Source organism: Mercenaria mercenaria, chromosome 12 (assembly GCF_021730395.1).
Source record: "Mercenaria mercenaria strain notata chromosome 12, MADL_Memer_1, whole genome shotgun sequence".
Lineage (NCBI taxonomy): Eukaryota > Metazoa > Mollusca > Bivalvia > Venerida > Veneridae > Mercenaria > Mercenaria mercenaria.
The window spans coordinates 1,545,112-1,568,332 of NC_069372.1; the positions used below are offsets into that span (position 1 = coordinate 1,545,112).

At 36.8% G+C, this 23,221-nt stretch overlaps 1 protein-coding gene across 5 annotated transcripts in view; it reads right to left on the reverse strand.

The window, feature by feature from the left end:
• LOC123534159 (autism susceptibility gene 2 protein-like) overlaps positions 1 to 23,221 on the reverse strand; it is a 172,946-nt gene that overhangs the window by 93,901 nt on the left and 55,824 nt on the right. For all 5 annotated transcript variants that reach the window (XM_053518968.1, XM_053518965.1, XM_053518967.1 and 2 more), the window contains one exon: positions 9,896 to 10,039. In XM_053518968.1, the coding sequence (XP_053374943.1) occupies positions 9,896 to 10,039 (144 nt within the window). The remainder of the gene's footprint in view (positions 1 to 9,895; positions 10,040 to 23,221) is intronic.

Sequence of the window (23,221 nt, forward strand, 5' to 3'; positions counted from 1 at the left end):
TATGTATGAAGTGGCAGCCTCTGATGCATATTTTTTGTCTAAATTTTCAGGTATTAAGAGGGTCCCCTCTTCCTATTAGGTTGGTCAGCGGGGTCTCCCTCTGGAATATAGGTATAAAATAGAAGCCTCTAGTGCCTTTTTGGGTCACAACTTTGAGGTACATGATGGGATACCTCCCTCCTGTTAAGGGGGTCAGGTGGTTCTCTCCCTGGATTTTCTTTTTTAACATAGGTATGAAATGGTGGCCTCAGGTGCAATTGGGTTTAAATGTAAAGGTATAGAAGGGGTTCAGAGGGTTTCCCCCCTAGAAATATTTTAAACATAGTTATGAAATACTGGCTTCTTGTGCATTTTTGGGTCTGAATTTTGAGGTACAAGAGGTTAGCCCTCCCTACTGTTAGTAAGACTAAAGTGAGGAGAGAGGGAAGGGCTCTCCCCTGGAAATTTCTGTAATTTAGGTATGAAATGGTTGCCTCTTGTGCATTTCTGGGCCTAAATTTCGAAGTACAGGAGGGGATAACGCCTTCCTGTTTGGTATAATACCTCCTTCCTATTTGGGGAGGGGGAATGTGTCTCCTCTGGAAGTTTTTGAAAATTAGGTATGAAACTAGAGCTGCTTTTGAGAAAAGCACATGTCTCCCACAGCTGCCAAGTCACCAGAATAGTAGTATGAGATCGGACGAGAAATGTTCAAGCGTAAACCTTTCTCCCTATATATTCTTAATTCCCAATCAGACTTCCAGTTCTTTGATTATCAAAAACAACCCAATCAGACTTTCAGAGCTTTGATACAACCTAATCAGACTTCCAGAACTTTGATTATCAAATACAATGCAATCAGACTTTCAGTGCTTTGTTTATCAAAAACCAATGTTTCAAGGGCCATACTTCCAAAGTGCCTGGGTTGATTTGGCTAGTTATCAAACTTGGATGAGGACTTATTGGCAAACACATTTTTTCAAGTTTGGGGAAAATTGGATGAGAACTGTTCGACTTAAAGAGTGTGGACAAGATCTGTGATAGACGGATGGATGGACAGACAGGAGTTAATCAATATGTCTCCCACCACACAGTGGTGTGGGAGACATAATAATGGCCTCTAGTGCATTTGCATCGGTCTATATGTTTAGGTATAGAGGGGATACTTCCCTCCTGTTATGGGCTCGGGAGCATCTCCCCTCCTGGAAATTTTGAAATGCAGGCATGAAATGGTGGCCTCTGGTGCAGTTTTGGGTCTATATATTGAAAAAATATTATTTTGTTTGCATGCAACTTCGATGAGTTTAAGTCAGTGTGGGGTGGGGATATAGGGGGAGCATGGGCTCTCTTGGCCATGGCCCTTGATCAGCCAGGCCTTTATGTTGGTGTTTTGCAACATAAAAATCAAGTAAATCATTCATTAAATTTAAATGTAAAATTATTAATGCTGATCATTTATGTTTTAGTGGTTTAACAACTTATACAAATATTCGATATACCTAACAAAATCTTCTGTATATCCAAATAAAACTTATCGGAATACGAGCTTTACAAGCAGAAGTCATGCTTCACTTATAGCACAGAAAAATTTCCACCTTTAATAATACCATTTTGTATTTTGCACAATTCATGGAAATATGCATACAAAAGGAAAAATGTTCATTGTTATCCTTTCACAGTTTTACATGAAACTTGCATAAAGGAAAGTTTATTTAAAAATTATAAGTATAAAAAGCATAGCTGTCAAGGCTCCACAAAGGCCACGAGTGTGATCGGGGTTCAAAGGGAAGGTTTTCCCTCATGGGGGTCTAGAGGGCGATAATCCCTAAAAGCCGGAAACACCCTCACACGGAAAATATAGATTTTTAACACAAAATATATCTAGTTTTGAATAGTCTCCTTCCGTGTTTACTTTTTGTGACGTTTATTCATGAGGTAGAAATAACACGTTGCACTGGTGAATGTAAAAGCTGTATTATACGGTATGGAAACACCGTGTCAATGTCTCCTCGCATGTTTGATTCAGTATTATTATAAATTTTCTACGAAAAAAAAAAAACAATTGATTTCTTTATTTCTTTAAAATGCGTGTGACCTTGAATAGAAGGCATGTGAGCGTGATCTAGGGCCGAAATGCGTGTGTCTTAACAGGTTTGAAAAAGGTGCATTTTTTCCTCTTAAAATTAAGTCAAGACATTATGAATAGGGCTTCTGATGCTAAAAACTACTGAATTTGGAAGAGGTTTTGCTGAGAAATAGTTAACAGAGTATTTTTTTAACAGAGCAAGACTTTTTAATGTTTTGGTAAAATCCTAAACATGTTGGTCAATAAATTCTTAACATCACTTTGCATTGATAAAATATGAAATATGGTAATAATATTAATTTTGTAGTATAAATACCATTTCTAAGTTGTTTAAAAACTAAAATCATCCTTATTTATCATTTAACTATTGTAATATGTTACTCTTTGTGAGTTACAACCATGTTGCACAGAAATTTCAAAGTGAAATAGCATACTAACTCTGTGCAACAAAGACGTATGTTGAGTTACGACCATGTTGCACTGACTGAAAGTGTCTTCCTGAGATACAACCTTTTGACAATTTTACTTTTTTCACTTTAATTTTAAGAATGTGATTTAGATATTTTAACAAGTGATGTATTTCTGTTAAATAAGGCAAATTATGTAAAAAAGTGTATTTGGTAAAAAAATCAAGTTACGACCATGTTGCACTGACCCATCGAAATACTTCTCTGTGACTACTTGGCAAGGCAATAACCTCTCTGTGATTCCTTGACTACGCAATAAATTCTATGTGATTTCTGGGCAAGGCAATAATTCTCTGTGACAACTTGGTGAGGCAATAACTTCTCTCTGATTCCCTGAATATGCAAAATATTCTCTGTGATTCCTGGGCAAGGCAGTAACTTCTCCGTGAATTCTGGGCCAAGGCAATAACTTCTCTGTGATTTCTGGGCAAGGCAATAACTTCTATGTGTCTACTTGGCAAGGAAATAACTTCTCTGTGATTCTTTGACTATGAAAAAAAAATTCTCTGTGATTTCTGGGCAAGGCAATAACTTCTCTGTAGTTCTGAGCAAGGCAATAACTTCTCTGTGGTTTCTGGGCAAGGCAATAATTTCTCTGTGATTTCTGGGCAAGGCAATAACTTCTCTGCGATTCCTGGGCAAGGCAGTAACTTCTCAGTGGTTTCTGGGCAAGGCAATAACTTCTCTGTGGTTTCTGGGCAAGGCAATAACTTCTCTGCAATTCCTGGGCAAGGCAGTAACTTCTCCGTGGTTTCTGGGCAAGGCAATAACTTCTCCGTGATTTCTAGGCAAGGCAGTAACTTCTCTGTGGTTTCTGGGCAAGGCAATAACTTCTCTGTGGTTTCTGGGCAAGGCAATAACTTCTCTGCGATTCCTGGGCAAGGCAGTAACTTCTCCGTGGTTTCTGGGCAAGGCAATAACTTCTCTGTGCTTCCTGGTCAAGGCAATAACTTCTCTGCGATTCCTGGGCAAGGCAGTATCTTCTCCGTGGTTTCTGGGCAAGGCAGTAACTTCTCCCTGAATTCTGGGCAAGGCAATAACTTCTCCATGATTTCTGGGCAAGGCAATAACTTCTCTGTGATTTCTGGGCAAGGCAATAACTTCTATTTGTGTCTACTTGGCAAGGAAATAACTTCCCTGTGATTCTTTGACTATGCAAAAAATTCTCTGATTTCTGGACAAGGCAATAACTTCTCTGTGATTCCTGGGCAAGGCAATAACTTCTCTGTGGTTTCTGGGCAAGGCAATAACTTCTCTAAGGTTTCTGGGCAAGGCAATAACTTCTCTGTGATTCCTGGGCAAGGCAGTAACTTCTCTGTGGTTTCTGGGCAACGCAATAACTTCTCTTGGCTCCTGGTTAAGGCAATTAACTTCTCTTGATTCCTAGGCTAGGCAATAGCTTCTCTGTGGTTTCTGGGCAAGGCAATAAATTCTCTGTGTCTACCTGGCAAGGCAATAACTTCTCTGTGATTCCTTGACTATGCAATAACTTCTCTGTGGTTTCTGGGCAAGGCAATAACCTCTCTGTGTTTCCTGGGCAAGGCAATAACTTCTCTGTGGTTTCTGGGGAAGGCAATAACTTCTCTGTGTTTTCTGGGCAAGGCAATAACTTCTCTGTGATTCATGAGAAAGGCAATAACTTCTCTTGACTCCTGGGTAAGGCAATTAACTTCTCTTAACTCCCAGGCTAGGCAATAACATCTCTGTGATTCCTGGGCAAGGCAATAACTTCTCTGTGATTCCTGGGAAAGGCAATAACTTCTCTTGGCTCCTGGGTAAGGCAATTAACTTCTCTTGACTCCCAGCCTAGGCAATAACTTCTCTGTTATTCCTGGTCAAGGCAATAACTTCTCTGTGATTCCTGGGCAAGGCAATAACTTCTCTTGGCTCCTGGGTAAGGCAATTATTTTCTCTTGACTCCCAGCCTAGACAATAACTTCTCTGTGATTCCTGGTCAAGGCAATAACTTCTCTGTGCTTCCTGGTCAAGGCAATAACTTATCTGTGATTCCTGGGCAAGGCAATAACTTCTCTGTGGTTTCTGGGCAAGGCAATAACTTCTCTGTGATTCCTGGGCAAGGCAATAACTTCTCTGTGGTTTCTGGGCAAGGCAATAACTTCTCTGTGATTCCTGGGCAAGGCAATAACTTCTCTGTGGTTTCTGGGCAAGGCAATAACTTCTCTGTGGTTTCTGGGCAAGGCAATAACTTCTCTGTGATTTCTGGGCAAGGCAATAACTTCTCTGTGCTTCCTGGACAAGGCAATAACTTCTCTGTGGTTTCTGGGCAAGGCAATAACTTCTCTGTGATTTCTGGGCAAGGCAATTAACTTCTATTTGATTCCTCTGCAAGGCAATAACTTCTCTGTGGTTTCTGGGCAAGACAATAACTTCTCTGCGACTACTTGGTGAGGCAATAACTTCTCTTGGCTCCTGGGTAAGGCAATTAACTTCTCTTGACTCCCAGGCTAGGCAATAACTTCCCTGCAATTCCTAAGAAAACTTCTCTTTGATAACACGACAAAGGTCAATATATCTTACATCATCATTCTCCATATCCACTTTGAAGGAATGTGTGGGGGAGTTGTGTCAATTACTTGCATGGAAAATACTAGCAGGGAAAATGTGGAGAAGTTTTCATGTTACTTGCATGGCTAATATGGGGAAGCTGTGTCAGTTACTTGCATGGCAAATGTGGGAAAGTTGTGTTAATAACTTGCAGGGAATTGATTAGTACTTGTAAGGGATCTAGAACACTCAGGTTCTGTTAATTAACTGCCTTCACATAACTTTAATCTTTAGCCTGCTGGCGGCAAGCGATTTTGCCTTTGTGACCTGTGCAGACCAACATCAGCCTGCACAAAAGTGCAGAAGTGCAGGCTGATCATGGTCTGCACTGTTCGCTATTCAGACAATAAATTTTCAGTGAACACCCCTTCGAATAATAAATGGTACTGCCCAAATTGAATAACAGACAAGGCTGTTTTAGAAATTTAGCAGGGTAAAGGTTAATTGTGTGGTTTTCAAACTTACAAGCTATCAAACTAGACTAAATTCAGTGCATTTAGGATGAAAACCAATAACTGACAGCAAAATAATATAATTACTCCAGTCACATAATTATATTTGGCATGTTTTATTTTCGTAAAGTCAAAAAATGAATTATGCGTTTATTTTAGCACAGTTGCATTTTGTTATTATTCATTTACCATAGGAATACATAAGTTAATAAGAAAACTTGAAGCGAAAATGTCAGCCCGCCAAGACCCCGTTAAATCATATCTGTCAAGGGATGACAAATATGTCTGGCTACCATTAAGGAAGCATAATGCCAAAATAAATCATATTTAATTTGAAAACGTGGGTAATTTTTCAAGTAAAATTACTACCTTTGTATTTTCCTAATGTCTCTTTCATCATTTGTTTTTAATGAACGGTTTGAATTATTACTCTAGATTTTTATTATATACAGACTATTATGGTTGTTAGTTTACCAAGGTTATATCTTAATGTAAAAGGATTTTTGCTTCATGTAACCATGTGTGGTTTTATGATTGATATTTCTAGTTGGTAGCGTTTATTTTTTCTTTTGCCTATTTTTGTTCTCCTTTTTTTTTCGCTTTGTTGTTTTCCCCCCTTTTTTTTCTGTTTTTGCTTTACATAGTCTGTCTGTGTTGAAATAACATTTACCTGAAAAAACACTGGACAAAAAATCAACAGAAACTGAATTATGCTTTAACCTTTTAAGTGAATGGAATGATGTTTGCACTAGTATAAACAAGAGCACCGCCTTGCGGGTGCTGACGCTCATCTGATTTTTTTTGTGTAATAGAAATATTGTCCTACCCATGATTTTCTAAGTCTAAAAAGGGCCATTATTCTTGCAAAAAGCAGGATAGAGTTATGTTTCTTGATGTACAGTGTCCACTTATGATGGTGAAAAACTGTTGCAAGTTTTAAAGCAATAGCTTTGATAGTTTATGAGAAAAGTTGACTTAAACATAATACTCAACCAAGAAAATGATTTTCTAAGTCCAAAAGGGGCAATAATTATTGCAAAAAGCAGGATGGAGTTACGCTGCTTGCTGTACAGGGTCAGCTTAAGATGGTGAACAAGTGTTGCAAGTTTCAAAGCAATAGCTTTGATAGTTTAAGAGAAAAAGTTGACCTAAACATAAAACTTAACCAAGAAATCTGATATTTTCTAAGTCCAAAAGGGGCCATAAATCTAGCAAAAAGCAGGATGGAGTTATGTTTCTTGCTGTACAGGGTCAACTTATGATGGTGAACAAGAGTTGCAAGTTTTAAAGCAATAGCTTTGATAGTTTAGGATAAAAGCTGACCTAAACATAAAACTTAACCAAGAAAACTGATTTTCTAAGTCCAAATGGCAATAAATCTTGCAAAAAGCAAGATGGAGTTATGTTTCTTGATGTACAGGGTCTGCTTATGATGGTGAACAAGTATTCCAAGTTTCAAAGCAATAGCTTTGATAGTTTGGGAGAAAAGTTGACCTAAACATAAAACTTAACCAAGAAATCTGATATTTTCTAAGTACAAAAGGGGCCATAAATCTTGCAAAAAGCAAGATGGAGTTATGTTTCTTGCTATACAGGGTCAGCTTATGATGGTGAACAAGTATTCCAAGTTTCAAAGCAATAGCTTTGATAGTTTAGGAGAAAAGCTGACCTAAACATAAAACTTAACCAGGCAACGCCGACGCAGACGCCGACGCCGACGCAGATGCCGACAACCACTCAAGTGATGACAATAACTCATCATTTTTTTTCAAAAAATCAGATGAGCTAAAAATAGAATTGTGAAATTAAAAGCTACTGTAATGCTTTTACTCGACTAAAGCTGTTTTGAAACAATTGTTTTTTATGGATGTTTTGGACAAGCCCTGTTTTTAATATTGGACAAACAGCTGTTTAACTAAAGCCTGCTGCCGGCAAGTGATTCTGCCTTTGCGACCAGTGCAGTCTGATCATGGTCTGCACTGTTCGCTATTCAGTCAGTAAATTTTCAGTAAACACCCCTTGGAATAATAAATGGTATTGCCCAAATTGAATGATGGACCAGTCCATTTTAGAAATTTAGCAGGGTAAGGGTTAAAATGCTTCTGAACAAAATGTTTCTAAAGCTATTTTAGCAATTATTTAACACTTTGTGCTGCATTGTGGTGAAGAAGTTACTCATTGGGTATGAGTCTGTCCTAGATTGAGCTTGGTGTGAAACAGGGCTTGGTACAAGTCTGTCTTAGACAGAGCTTGGTTTTAAAGAGAGCAGGGTATGAGTCTGCCTTAGATTGAGCTTGGTGTAAAAACATGGCTGGGTAAGAGTCCATTCTAGATTGAGCTGGGTGTTGAACACAGCAGCTAGGTACAATTCTGTCCTAGGTTTGAGCTAAGTGTTTAACACACATGGGTACAAGTCTGTCCTAGGTTTGAGCTAAGTGTTTAACACACATGAGTACAAGTCTGTCCTAGGTTTGAGCTAAGTGTTTAACACACATGGGTACAAGTCTGTCCTAGGTCTGAGCTAAGTGTTTAACACACATGGGTACAAGTTTGTCCTAGGTTTGAGCTAAGTGTTTAACACACATGGGTACATTAGTCTGTCCTAGGCTGAACTGGCTATTAACACAGCTGGGTACAGGACTGTCCTTGATTTAGTTAGGTGTTAAGCACACCTGGAATGAGTCTGTCCTAGACTGAGCTGGGTTTTCCAACCTCTTACCTAATGGTTTGTTGAAAGTGAAAACTGTCCCTTTGGTTTGCTGTTGTTACCAAAACACAAGTCCTGAAGTCTCTGCAAGATTTCTGTTTCAGTTTTGCAAGGAGGAATGACAAAGACAGGAACCTGTATGTCCTGTCGCCTTGTTTGATCAAGTCAAAATGTTAGTCATGAATACAGTAAAGCATCTTCACATCTTGGACACAAAATTATGTTACTATGTTACAATTACTTCTGAAAACTTTTCATGTACAGCAACTGTATCTATAATTATCTCATTTATCAGATAATACCAGACCGTAATCATTATCCCATCACTTAATTATTGTGATAATGCTACTGAGTAATCATTAACCTTTATGCTGGACACAATTGATTCTGCCTTTGCGACCAGTGTAGATTATGATCAACCTGTACATCCATGCAGTCTGATCATGACCTGCACTGTTCATCATTCAGTCAGTATCTTTCTGGTAAGTACCCCTTTTAACTGTTAATGGTACTGTCCAAATTTAAAGATGGACAAGTTCATTATAGAAATTTAGCAGGGTAAGAGTTAATATTCACAAGGGACTTGAATTTTCGTGGATTTCATGGATATGAGTCAATACATAAAATTAATTCCAGATGACTTGAAAAATTCATTTTATGCTCTGAATTTAAAATCCACGAATTTCATATCCCCACGAAATTACTGTTTTGGGCCAAAAGCACCAAATTTTGTGCCCACAAAAAAGATTTTAGAGTATGAATTTCAAGGTTGACCGTAGTCGAAGTTCATATAGATCTATACCGTGTGCAGTAGAATACAGGATAGGGCTATCTGCATTATGAATGATATCTGACAATATCATCAGTCCTCGGTCACCCTAGAACAATCAGCAAACAATCCACCATTACCATTCAACTAGGCCTTGTTCAGGTGATCACTATCTACGACACCTCCCTCGACACTTATCAATTCAATAATTACCTTCATAACATGGTCAGATAACATTATAAATATTTGATAATGCAATCATCTATCTATCACAATCTAGTTTTAAGGTCATCATGGTTAGGTAAAGATGATTTTAAAATAACACAAATAGATTTAATTAATTTTAGACCAATGAAGATTAATTGAACTATTGTTAGATCGATTATTTGTTTGTGTGACGAGTTAACCTAACAAGTATCTTGAATTCAGTACCAGTGGAAAGCAAAGGATCAGACATGCTGTCTTTTGTGGATCACTCAACGCAAAGTGGTTGGTTTAAGACCTTGATCCAGCCGCAAGATCTATCATGTGAGAATGCATCCATGCTATATACATGGAGAATGCTGAAGACCACATCTGGGGTAATGACAGCATGCAGGGCCACAAGACCACACAAGAGGCCAAAGACACTGCACTTGGGTTCAAAGATTGCGGCAGAGACCTATGACCACACCTGGGATCCAAGATGGCACCAGTTGTCCGTGACAAAAGCTGGTGTCTTAAAGACAACATTAGGGTTCTAAGACATCACCTGCTGCCGAGATAGCCCCTTTGGTCAGAGACAGCACCTGCGATCTTCTTTTATTACAATGTACTGCAGACACAATTTTAGTTATGACCAAAAAAAACAATGAAAAAGAATATACTTACATCACTGAACCGTCTGGAGATTGTTTTCTTTGGCCCGTTCAATATCAGGTTACTGGTATCCAAATGGTCTGTAGTCTCGCCGCTCGATTCACTGTCCGCAGCACTGTTATTATGTTTCTTTGATTTCGACAGATTTGTTGGAGTCTGCAAGTACAAAAAGAAGATCAAGTATAAAGCATATGTAACCATGGTTATCACAGATGTTCTGCCAGTTTTTGACTGTTTAATATCTATCAACAAGCTAAATACCATTTAATAAATATCTCATTATCTGCTGTCTAATTTCTTGAACAATTCCTAATTTGCAGCAAACGTGAACCTGACCTCCATTCTTCTAATATAGCTAAAATTGTCTACATCACAATACCTAGACATCCTCTGTCATGAATTTCTATACTAACAGATAATTATACCAACTTTTTTACATTTTCAAATCAAAATGAATATGCTTTCATGTCGTCTGCTGATAATCCATGTATGAGTCCTGACCAAGACCAATTTATCATCGGTATACTTTTTGTCAGACGTAACCCTCCGGAGATCCCTATCTATTTTCATACAATAATGAAACATGGCTGAATTGATGAATTGTTTGCGTTTATACGTCTATGAATAATGATGTCCCTAACGGGAGTTAGAATATAATCACAATAGATCTCGATAATTCCGGAGGAAAATGGAATAAAGAGGCAGTTAATGTCAGTTCTCGGAGAAGTTTTTATGCTCCCATATAATGTTACATTATTGTACGGTTTCTGGATATTAGACGCACTGTTTATAAAGTTTGTGGCATCATTCGAGACTGTATAGTTTATCATATAAGCTGTTTTATCAAATAGGAACAGATGATGAGACTGTTTATGCTGATTACAAACTTTCTAATATATAAAAATAAGCCGTATCCAATGACGGCAGTTTTCGTCAGGATTGTACATGCTAATTTCGCTATGACTGTTGATAATATAAGATACCATGGCTCCAACGTCTAGCAATTTGCAGACATACCTTGAGCATAAATGCAGAAAATTTTAAACACTTGATTGACTATATTCTGTACCTATATAAGCAAATTTCACAGACTCATACAAGTCGAAAACTTCTCTTTTTTGTCTGACTTTTGAAGCACTATACTTTTCAAAATGAACTGGTAATATGAAGTAAGATCGGAAATAATCGCTAGCAGATTAAATTCTGTAATAATGTAAAAGATACCCCACATAAAGTTAGTAATTGTTCCTTACATAAAAGGAAATATAGTGAGGAGGGTGAATTATAAAACTTGCTGGGGACGATAAAGAAAATTTGATGTAAGTTTTACGACTCCGTTTGACAGACATAAAAAAGCGATATTGACTATTAATTCCTATCTGGTTTGGTCGCCGGCCGAAATGTGTTTTACCGATAAGACATGGCATGTAATTATTGTAGCTTGATTGCACCTCTTGTATCATTGAGAGCAATAAATCTGCGCTATTCAATCGCTGATAACCAGAGAAGAAAACTATCGCTGTCAACTCAATCACCTTAGATAAATGTTTTTCCTCAAGGAGACGGGACTCAATCACGAAGATATCTCTGAAATTAATACTTCTGACAATGTAACAACATGAAATTAAAGTTAAGAGATATCGATGCCATGCAACATTATTCAGAGATCTAACAAAACTTCGACACATTTTTTTTTCTGGTGCAATTTATGTCAATTCATCTGCACAAATAGGTCACTCTGACGATTAAAACTGCATGAGGCCTGAACCTTTCACCCAAAAGATAAGCGGCAAAAACCTTACCATACTTTGCAGTCACGCAAAACACAAGAATACCTTTTCTTGATTTGGTTAATGTTGCCATATTCTTCATTGAAGTGAAGTTGTCAGTTACTTCATCAACTGGAGGGACTTGAATTAAGTGCATCAATGCACCTGAACCTATAACCGAAATCATTTCTGAAACTGACACAAACACGAATATTCTTGATTCCCCATGTGACATAAATTTAACATCATAGAAACAGAGCGGATATTAATTGATAAAACTTTAATGCTCCATCCCCTTGATGAAGTGCGAATTTAACACTTCCAGCTCCGAAAAAGCGTTCAAAAACACCACAGCAAACATTTCCCACGTGTAGCCAGGAGTGTAAAGTAATTTTCTAAAATTTACCAAATCGGATATTGCATGATACAGCTGTTGACTAAAACATTCCGCAGAAATTACTGTGCTACTCCCGGGAATTGCATGAGAAATGAACGTAAAATTTTACCCATCATGCTTTACTGTCAATAAAAACTGACTACAATACTCCATTAAACATGAAACCATATATTTCAGCTGTATTCAGCCATAATGGAACACATAAAAGCCGGCCTATACTGTCTTAAGACAGAGCTTAATAACAATTCACGACTTTATACGTAACTACACGGAACTATGCAAAAACAGATTTTGTCTTCCGTTTGACATACAATGTTTATTTTTTCGTGACAACTTTAAAGCAGTTTTTCAAAGGGAATCTGACTGGCTTGTTATTCTGAACTAGACATTTTTGTTGAGTAAATGACAGTTTCCAAATACTGAACTGTATTAACACCATGAACTATTTAAGACTAGTTTATGAATAATTCTCGTGGTACAAATCATGAATTAAACATAGGACAATCATGAAATGTCACCGACACAAAACAAACAAAGGACAATCATGAAATGTCACTGACACAAAACAAACATAGGACAATCATGAAATGTCACCGACACAAAACAAAGGACAATCATGAAATGTCACCAACATAAAACAAACACAGGACAAACCATACTACAAGCACATGGCAATCATGAAATGTAGGTGGTCAAAACAGTAAAACAATGAATATTACATCATCAGAAGGGTTTTAAAAGCAATTTGTTAAAAGCCAGTGACCTTCACCACTTTGCCATGTGCCACAGAGGCTCCAAGTTACTTTTTAACAGATCTCAGATTAACCCACAGACAACAAAAACAAACACAAGGCAATTATAATAGCTAATTCATTGCTACCAGCGATAAAAACTCCAACTTTTGCAGAATGGTAATTACAGTCTGTACCAGCTGCTTCTGCAAATAGCTAGTTAAACCTTATTTTCTGTTTCCATGAAAACAAAATGGATTAAATCTGTAAAACAGATATAAAAACTGTCAATTCTATTTTTTATCAATCACAGAGAAAACAAATTTAATCAGCCATGCCTTCAATTTTCTGCAGAATGTAACAGTTTCTATCAGTCATTTCTATGATTTCCATTTTCTGCGGGCGGGCGGCCACGCCATTTGGGAGATGTACAGCTAATGTATCAAAATACTCTCTTCCAGTCATTATGTCAGTTAATCTAACGACACCAGATATATTTTCTCCAGCCAGTCATCATGGTGAACACAGAGATTTGAGCATAGTACCTCCTGAATATAAGTCTTGTGCCAGATGGCCCCATTATGAGCAATGATGCTCATTTCATACAGTTGAACCTGCCTTAGCCAGTCACCTCTATTAAGCAGCCACTTGCCTTAACCAGCCAGTCGGCCAACTTCCAAAATTGACTTTCTGTTCTAATTTCAACCTCTCTTAAGCAGCCACCTGTCTTTAGCAGCCAGATTATACTGCTCCCTTGGCTGGCTGCTTAACACGGGTTTGACTGTATATTGCAAGGTCATTAGAGAACTCATCAGCAAACACTAGAGGCCACTCTTTGCCATTTTTGGTTTTACAGACCAACCTTAAAATTCTAGTATGCAATTGCTTGAAAACAAAAATCTAAAAGGTTTTTAGGTCACCATTTGGTCCCCAAGCTCAGTTTGTAATGTTTCATCAAAAAGGTGCCAAAACATTACTTTGTCTCATTCACACTCTCCAGGAAAATTTAATTACCTATAAAATACAGCAATGTTGTATAAAATATTGGGAATGCAACAATAAAATAAAATTATGCATTTCAAACTACCAATAAGTACAATTAAGTCTTGTGAGGGAAAATTTAGATAGAAGAAATAGAAAACTTCCCCACTAATCATGTAGAAATCTCCTTGGAGTAATCAAGCAACTCCAGCAGACACATAAAAATCAATTAGCTTGCAATTAGTTTTGAAATTCAATCAAATCCTCCTGGCAGAAAACAACAATTATTCTAGCAACAGTTAAAAAAAATCAACTCAAATTATTTCCTTCAGTAAATTTTCATACAAGAATTGAAAAAGGTTTCCATGGTTACGGGGTTTCAAGTTTTGTTTTTTTCTAGAGAAAATCAAATTTTCTACTGTTTTAGCACACAGAAACCCCAGTACCTAATCTCTTTTCACACTTTTGAATCAATCTTCCTCATTTTCCAAAGTAATCTCTTTTATTTGATAAAAGCTATAAATTCTTCCTCAAATCTCTTTTAATTCTACCATAAAATTCATTTCCATAAAACATGACAACTTTACATAGAACATGATGGATGTTCTGACATAATAAACATCCAGTTTTTTGTGACCCATCTTCAATTATCTTGTTTTACATAAAACACACTGCACATATTTCAAAATTTCCTCTTTTATTTCATGGGATCAGTCATTATTTACCCAGTATCTAGTTTTTTGACTTTAATAACTTATGTAAGGTCATCACATCATTGCGTGTCAGTCGGTTGTATCTATTTTAAAAACTTTAAAAAAAAATTAAATCACAATTTTCTCCTTCAAAAACAAATTACTCTATAAATCAAAGTACAGATAGAGAATTCTTTTTTTTTTCTAGGGAAAACACTACCAACTATATTTAATTGAAATTCCATAAAATGAGATTTAATCTAGTGTAGAAATGTCAATTTGTTTTTGCCTGCAGCTACTGTTTATAGTTAGAAGATAGAGAATTATGGGGGCGGACGTGCTATTTCACAGGCATATCGCAATGTTCTTGTTATTACCTCCCCTCAAATAATAGAGGGACAAGCCATACACATTTACTTCCCTTTCATATACAAATGCAAAACTCTTCATTTCTTTTGTTTTGTTTGGGTCTGCACATTATTTCCACAATACAACATGAAATACATCTTGATTTTCATGAACTGAGTCTGTGGAACACCTAAATCCTTGCAACAGCACACCTGACACGAGAAATATTTAAAATTCAACATACCAAACCTCACCCTAGAACTCTTGGCTATGACACACTTTCTCATAAAGCTGAACATTTGTACTATTAAAGTTTCAAAGCAATCCCTTGTGTCCTTTAAAAGTTAGATGTCCAGATTCAAAGTATTTCAGAAGAAGGAATTTGTTTGCTTTCGGTTTAACGCTGTTTTTCAACAGTATTTCAGTTATGTAACAGCATGCAGTTAACCTAACAGTGTTCCTTGATTCTCTACCATTACAAACTGTTCTCCACAAGTAACTGCCAACTTCCCCACATGAAGGTGGAGGATGAATGATTTCAGACATGTCTTTTATCAAGTAGTCACGGCTGAGAACATACGCCTCGCCTGGGGATCAAACTCATGAGCCCGCGATCCAATTAGATCTGCGCTCTCCCTACTGAGCTAAGCGGACGGGCCAGAGGAAGGAATGAACAAACATACTAAGGTATGGACAGTGTCCCGTCAGGGTAAATAGAAATTGTGAAATAGCATTACACTTGTGACAAACAAAAGAAGAAACAAGTTTCTCAGAACACATTTGGGTCAACAGTCTAATATTTTTGTCTGGAAAAATTTCCTGGTACAATATGACACTTCATTGCCTAATTCTGTCTGCATTGTACTGCATTATCGAAATATTATTACATTTCCGAAAGCCTATATTACAGACAGCGTGCCATTTCTAATAGATATCACGCATAAATCTTAAATACTCAAGGGAAATATAGACTGATTCGAAATGAATATTGGATATTAGGAATAACATGATAGGCACCTTGGGACCGAAAGAATACACGAAAAATATATCAATATCAAGTGTAATCATCAAATATTGATGTCCGATTTCATCAATTGCGACAGATTTGTAGTTTCGGAAATAAGATATTCAGTAATTCTAAGTTTGTAATTTATTTCCCCTCAGAAATCGTTTCATTTCCTCGGCATAAAACTTCTGTTTTGCCCCAGCTGGCTATTTGATTGATTTCAAACGGTAACTGGTAGCTTTAAGACAAAATATATGGGAATTTTGTTTTGTTTGTGGAGATATGATTTCTGCATGTGTTGCTCAGGGAAATTAGTCCCCTTGGAATTCTATGATGTAATGGACAGTCAAACATTCCGATGATTATTAAAACAAAACCTTTGACTCAACTGAAGGCATTTTATTTTTGTTTTGTTTTTAAATGTTGCATATTCCAACAGTATGTTTTGGGTCAAGCGCCATATTTCAACAGTATTTCACAGCTATAACATGTGTTTTCTGCAAGTGACTAAAAACTTCACCACTTGAACCTGAGGTGGATATCGAGGATCAGTGATTTCAGATGCAATATCTTATCATATTGCCATGGCGAATATTATATTGTAACACCTTGTTCAAGGATTGACATCACTATCACCCTAGCCATTCATTTTTGTGCTTTCCTCCCCAAGAGATCAAATGATTCATAACTCATAGTGCACTATAATGCACATGCTGCCATCCTAAACACTGCACGGCTGGCTCTTTTTCTCATACTAACAACTTTAGGAAATTTTTAAATGTTGCTGATCTTTGTCAGAAATGAGACCTTTAAGTGTACACAATACCCATGCTATAAGCATGCAATCAGTAAGTTTACCCAAGTCTGGATACCTAAAATGGACTGTATATTCACCCTCCAAACTAAACAGGCTCAAAACTCCACTTACAGTACTACTTTCTTACTACCAGACTGATTTCTGGAAAATCTTTTAATTTGCTGGTTACCGCAGTTATTATTAAAAGTTTAAACAACTTACTAAATCCACATCTGTTTTAACAATATTAAAAGTAGATCCGACGGTCACAGGTATTCATATATCCAAAAATATTTGACAAGTTTTTCACAAAATAAACTCGGAAACACATTATAACTTCATAAATATTATCCAATTTATCCTAGTGTACAATGGAGCGTCACTTTTATTTAACAAACAAAATCTTTCTATCAACAATCCTCAACAAATATACAGCTGAACTGAAGAGATATACTTCAGACGAACCCAACAACTAATTCCGCTAATTCCCGTCAATAACAGAACATAGGGAAAATCAATCTACAATACTTCGTGTCTAAGGAATTCGTCAAGTCGTGGAAATAAACGTAGGACAGAGTTATGACATTCACAAGTAGCTAAAACACCGCACTTATCAGCCGGTATTTTATCACCTCCACTGGTATATATCGACAGTCAATTTAAAATAATCGCATCTGAAAATAAATTTACGTAAGAGATAATCGGTTTTTGCACTGTTAGCTTCACTTAAAAGGATAATTTACAAATGATGAGTGCAATTTATCAAACCGCATAACTCGTGAGCAAACCAATATAATCCTCATCTATAATTTAGATGCCCCGCGTACAAGCGAAAGGATTATGGTGAAAAGCTACATAATCTTTAAAAATCTTGTTGTCAAATGAGGCTAATCCCCACTAAATCTGCTTCAAATCCCCAAATAATCTCATAAACAGTTAGTTCGGATAGACGAGAGTACCTGTTTCATGCCAACCAACGAATGTTACCCCTTCACTTAATTACTCAATAGAAAATATAAGCTTTATTCTATCAAGACGATAAAACATCTGTGTGAAAAATGAGCATTTTATGCTTTAATGAATAACTTTATCAATCTTAGATTGTTCAGATGAATTTTATCAAAAAATCAATTTTTCACTCATTAAAATGCATAAAGCAAGAAATGCCAAGCCTCTGATTGGTTGACTCTAAACTCAACCTAAAAACTGACCAATGACAATTTATTTATTTATTTATTTTGTTGGGTTTAACGTCGCATCGACACAATTATAAGTCATATGACAACTTTCCAGCTTTGATGCTGGAGGAAGACCCCAGGTGCCCCTCCGTGCAGTATTTGATCACGAGTGGGCACCTGGGTAGAACCACCGACCTTCCGTAAGCCAGCTGGATGGCTTCCGCACATGAAGGATTCAACGCCCCGAGTGAGGCTTGAACCCACATCGATGAGGGGCAAGTGATTTGAAGTCAGCGACCTTAACTACTGGCCACGGAGGCCCCGACTAATGACCTATGACAAAGCAGGAATCTTGGATTTGTCTCTATACTCATGAGAGTTATAATCTCATGTCATGCACCCTGTTGAAAAATTAATGAGCTATTCATGAACCACTCATGAATTTATTCATGAACAAATTCATGAACTATGCATGGAATGTTCATGAACTGAAACTGTTCACAATCTATAAGACATAAACTGTTTTTGAACACATTTTAGAATTTATTTATTCATTATCTGTTCATGAACAAATCCCTCAAACATATTCATAAACTTTCAGTTCATGGATAATCTATGCACAGTTCATGAACGAACTGAACAAATCCCTCAAACATATTCATAAACTTTCAGTTCATGGATAATCTATGCACAGTTCATGAATTTATTTCTTAATTAGTCATGAGTATAAAGTTCATGAACAGGTCATTAATTTTCAATTAAGGAGAAACCCTGATTTTGGGAGGAACCACCAACAATGCTTAGTTACAATCTTTTGTGTTTGGTCTAACAGATGGCACAAAAATGCAGTCAAAACTGATCTAAATAAGGTTTTCAAATATAATGAATGAACATTTTACTGTTCCTGAAAGTTCTTGAATTGTTTAGAATAAAGTTTGCTTGATATATGTATTTAACTATTTCAACTTTGTTCTTGAATACATGAACTTTACAAACTGGTCAGTAGTTGTTCATGATCATGAACTGCTCATGAAAGTTCATAAACTTCATCTCAAACTGTGTTCTGACAGACTATGGTTTTAATGGAAGCAGTATGAAAAACTTCACACAATTTTATCTGCCAATATTCAATGATGATATCAGGTTTTTTACTGTACATATCTGAACAAGATCAACAATGTACATAATAATTATCACATAATTATGGTTCCACAAATGCCAAGATGTTGCAGAATCTACTTTTAGACCTATCTTAGTCATTTTGCCATTTATAAACTTTAATAAACCCTTATCATGCTGGACCTGACTGATTCTGCCTTTGCAACCAGTGTAGATCTTGATCAGACTGCACAGATGTTCGCCATTCAGTCAGTATCATTTTGGTATTCACCCCTTTTAACAGTTAATGGTACTGTCTAAATTGCAAGATGGACAAGTTCATTATAGCAATTTAGCAGGGTAAGGGTAATAACTAGCAGGACATCAATACCTTATTGCACTGTATTGCATCCTGTTTGAACACCTGACATTTAGCAAGAAAGCAATGATGGCCTTGCATCACTTGCCTGAATGCAGCATACAAGTTAATTAAGGTTTCAACAGAATGATAAATACTACCACAGTGAAAATACATTCATATGTACTTAAACAGAGCCAATTCTCTGCTGTTATCATAATGACTTGCCTGTGTTATGCAGACAACATCTCTTTGTTTTTTCAACATGCATTAAGTTTTGTAATAAGTACTCAACATTAACTTTAACAGCCTACTGGCGGCAAGTGATTTTGCGTTTGCGACCAGTGCAGACCAAGATCAGCCTGCACATCCGTGCAGTTTGATCATGGTCTGCACTGTTCCCTATTCAATCAGCAAATTTTCAGTGAACACCCCTTTGAATAATAAGTGGTACTGCCCAAATTGAATGCTGGATCAGTCCATTTTAGAAATATAGCAGGGTAAAGGTTAAGAAGCATCAACAGACAAATCACTTTATGCCCAGGTGAGCTAAAAGAATGAACGAGATGACACTGAAAACAAGTGACTTCTATCCCCTTCAGAAATTTGAGACTAGTCTAATTAAAGAATGAAACAATTTAATTCCATTGGTCAATTTCTAATTTAGACTCAGAAATGTCCAATCAGATGCCTCCAATTCAAGACTGTCTCCAAACTCAATATTATAACCTTGATCACTAGACTGGTTGTCTCTCCCTAAGGCAGACTGGTTTCATTAACAACAAGATGCTCATCTGTTAAAAATATTCTGTACAAATTGGAATCAATACTGTCAACATCTGATTACATAAAACAATTGCATCAAGTCATGAAACAATTAGCCAAAGGGAGATTAAACATCCAAACGATTCATGACAAACAACTGTGGTCTGTGAACTTATCTATGGCCTTGCCTGGCCGAAAATTCATCTCACTGGGCCAAGCCAGGCCAGATATTAGAACATGCTTGTCAAAAGGTCTTGCTAACTATGTTAACACTGAGAGCTTCTGTGATTTTTCTTTCCCATTTTCTAGCATAACAGTAAATTCCCCATGGGAGAAGCTGTCAATTATGTGGCTGACAAAATCAGTTATCCTATCATATATGCAAAGCTTTGTAAAACACTTCTGGGAAATATCAGTCTAATTTCCATAATGCATTTTTGAATAATTTAGATTGTTTGAAAATATCATTTAGGTATCTGAATACATGATACAGTTTAATAAATCATTTTGCCACTTTCAACTATGACACCTTTAGTAAACTTATGTTTACCCCTATTAACCTGTACCAAGCTTATCCAAGTAGTCAGCTGCACTTGCAACATTCAAGTACATTGCTACATTTAAGGATCAATTAGGTAAACATTGCTGTATTCAAGGAGCAATTTGGCAAACATTGCTGTATTCAAGGAGTAAATTAGGCAAACATTGCTGTATTCAAAAGAGCAATTTGGCAAACATTGCTGTATTCAAGGAGCAATCAGGCAAACATTGCTGTATTCGAGGAGCAATCAGGCAAACATTGCTGTATTCAAGGAGCAATTAGGCAAACATTGCTGTATTCAAGGAGCAATTAGGCAAATACTGCTGTATTCAAGGAGCAATTAGGCAAACATTGCTGTATTCAAGGAGCAATTGGCAAACACTGCTGTATTCAAAAGAGCAATTGGCAAACATTGCTGTATTCAAGGAGCAATTAGGCAAACATGCTGTATTCAAGGACAATTAAGCAAACATGCTGTATTCAAGGAGCAATTTGGCAAAAATTGCTGTATTCAAGGTGCATTAGGCAAAACTCTGCTGTATTCAAGGAGCAATTAGGCAAAACTGCTGTATTCAAGGAGCAATCAGGCAAACATTGCTGAATTCGAAGAGCATTCAGGCAAACATTGCTGTATTCAAGGAGCAATTAGGCAAACATTGCTGTATTCAAGGAGCAATCAGGCAAACATTGCTATATTCAAGGAGCAATTAGGCAAACATTGCTGTATTCGAGGAGCAGTCAGGCAAACATTGCTGTATTCAAGGAGCAATTAGGCAAATACTGCTGTATTCGAGGAGCAATTAGGCAAACATTGCTGTATTCGAGGAGCAATCAGGCAAACATTGCTGTATTCAAGGAGCAATTAGGCAAACATTGCTGTATTCAAGGAGCAATCAGGCAAACATTGCTGTATTCAAGGAGCAATCAGGCAAACATTGCTGTATTCAAGGAGCAATCAGGCAAACATTGCTGTATTCAAGGAGCAATCAGGCAAACATTGCTGTATTCAAGGAGCAATTGGCAAACACTGCTGTATTCAAAAGAGCAATTTGGCAAACATTGCTGTATTCAAGGAGCAATTAGGCAAACATTGCTGTATTTAAGGATCAATTAAGCAAACACTGCTGTATTCAAGGAGCAATTTGGCAAAAATTGCTGTATTCAAGGCGCAATTAGGCAAATACTACATGCTGTATTCAAGGAGCAATTAGGCAAACACTGCTGTATTCAAGGAGCAATCAGGCAAACATTGCTATATTCAAGGAGCAATTAGGCAAACATTGCTGTATTCAAGGAGCAGTTAGGCAAACATTGCTATATTCAAGGAGCCAGGCAATCCTTGCCATATTTAGGGAGTCCAACAGACGTTACTACATTCATGGAGCAAGGCGAACCTAAGTCATATTTTGGCAATCAAGCATACCTTACTACATTCAAATAGCAAGCCAAGCCTTGCAACACTGAAGGAAAAAAGTCAACCTTGGCAAGTTGCCTTATTCAGGTAGCAAGAAAATCAAGCAAAGTTAAGAAGCAAGGTAGTCAAGTAGACATCTTTGCCACATTATAAAAACGGCTAAATTCAGTTTGTCCAGTAAACTTCAATTTTTATCCTTAATTATAGAGTTACAAAAACATTTTTTCCACATTCAGTTTGTTAACGAATTTTTTTTATACCAATCAGGTAGTCAAATAAAGTACTTGTATGCCAATGAAAACCCTTTTGCCATAGTGTGAAGCGACAAAGTAAAACCTTACACACATAAATTGAAGTTCCAAACTTCAAAACAAAAAGTCTTGAATTTTGCCATAGATCACTTGAACACCAGACATGTTTTTTAGAATCACGTCTTGCTCCAAAAATGACAGATAGCGTTCACACACAAATATTCTCTGGGAAAGGGCAAAATCGGTCTAATGTATTCTATTATTACTTCAATGCTTTTAGCAGAACTCCCAAGAGCATCATCCTGCAATGCCTTATACTATTCCTTCATTAAATCCCGCCCCTCAAGGGAGCGGCAATGTCTTCTAGCTTCGTTTTTATCTCCCATAAAGCACAGCCTTTCATCAATGCTTGGCGCTTTTAAATCCCAACTGAGTTTTAATTTAACAAATAGGGTCACATACATGGATAAAAACAACTCTCTAAGATGTGATTCTGGTAAAACCTGTGCGAATATAGATGAGGATGCAAAGTAATTTAATGATGAATTATCAGAGAAGGTGCAGCTTAAAAATAATGTTTCAGAAACTTAATCTCGGTAAAAATCACTATTCTAAAATATCGCCTACATTTTAATCAAATTTTATTGCAATACCTCTTGCTGAATTAAAAGCCAAGACATCTATCAAACTGAGATTTTAGTTAAAGAGAAAACTACACACAGAACAAGAGAGCAGGATATGTGAATAAGCCACTTAACCTAGAGGACTGAACATGTTCGAACACTGCTGTTACAGTCATGATTCTGGCATGAATTTCAAGTGACATCTGTACTAGCTTTAGGCATACACTTATTTGTGGAATGGAATGAGATACTTATTCCATTCCATTCCATTTCACTATCTCCTTCCATTCCATTCCATTCCAAAATATACTGATTTGTTTACATCTTTAGGTCATATCTCATTGCATTTGTAACAGATTGACAAACCAAAGTTCAACTTTAGGTAGAATT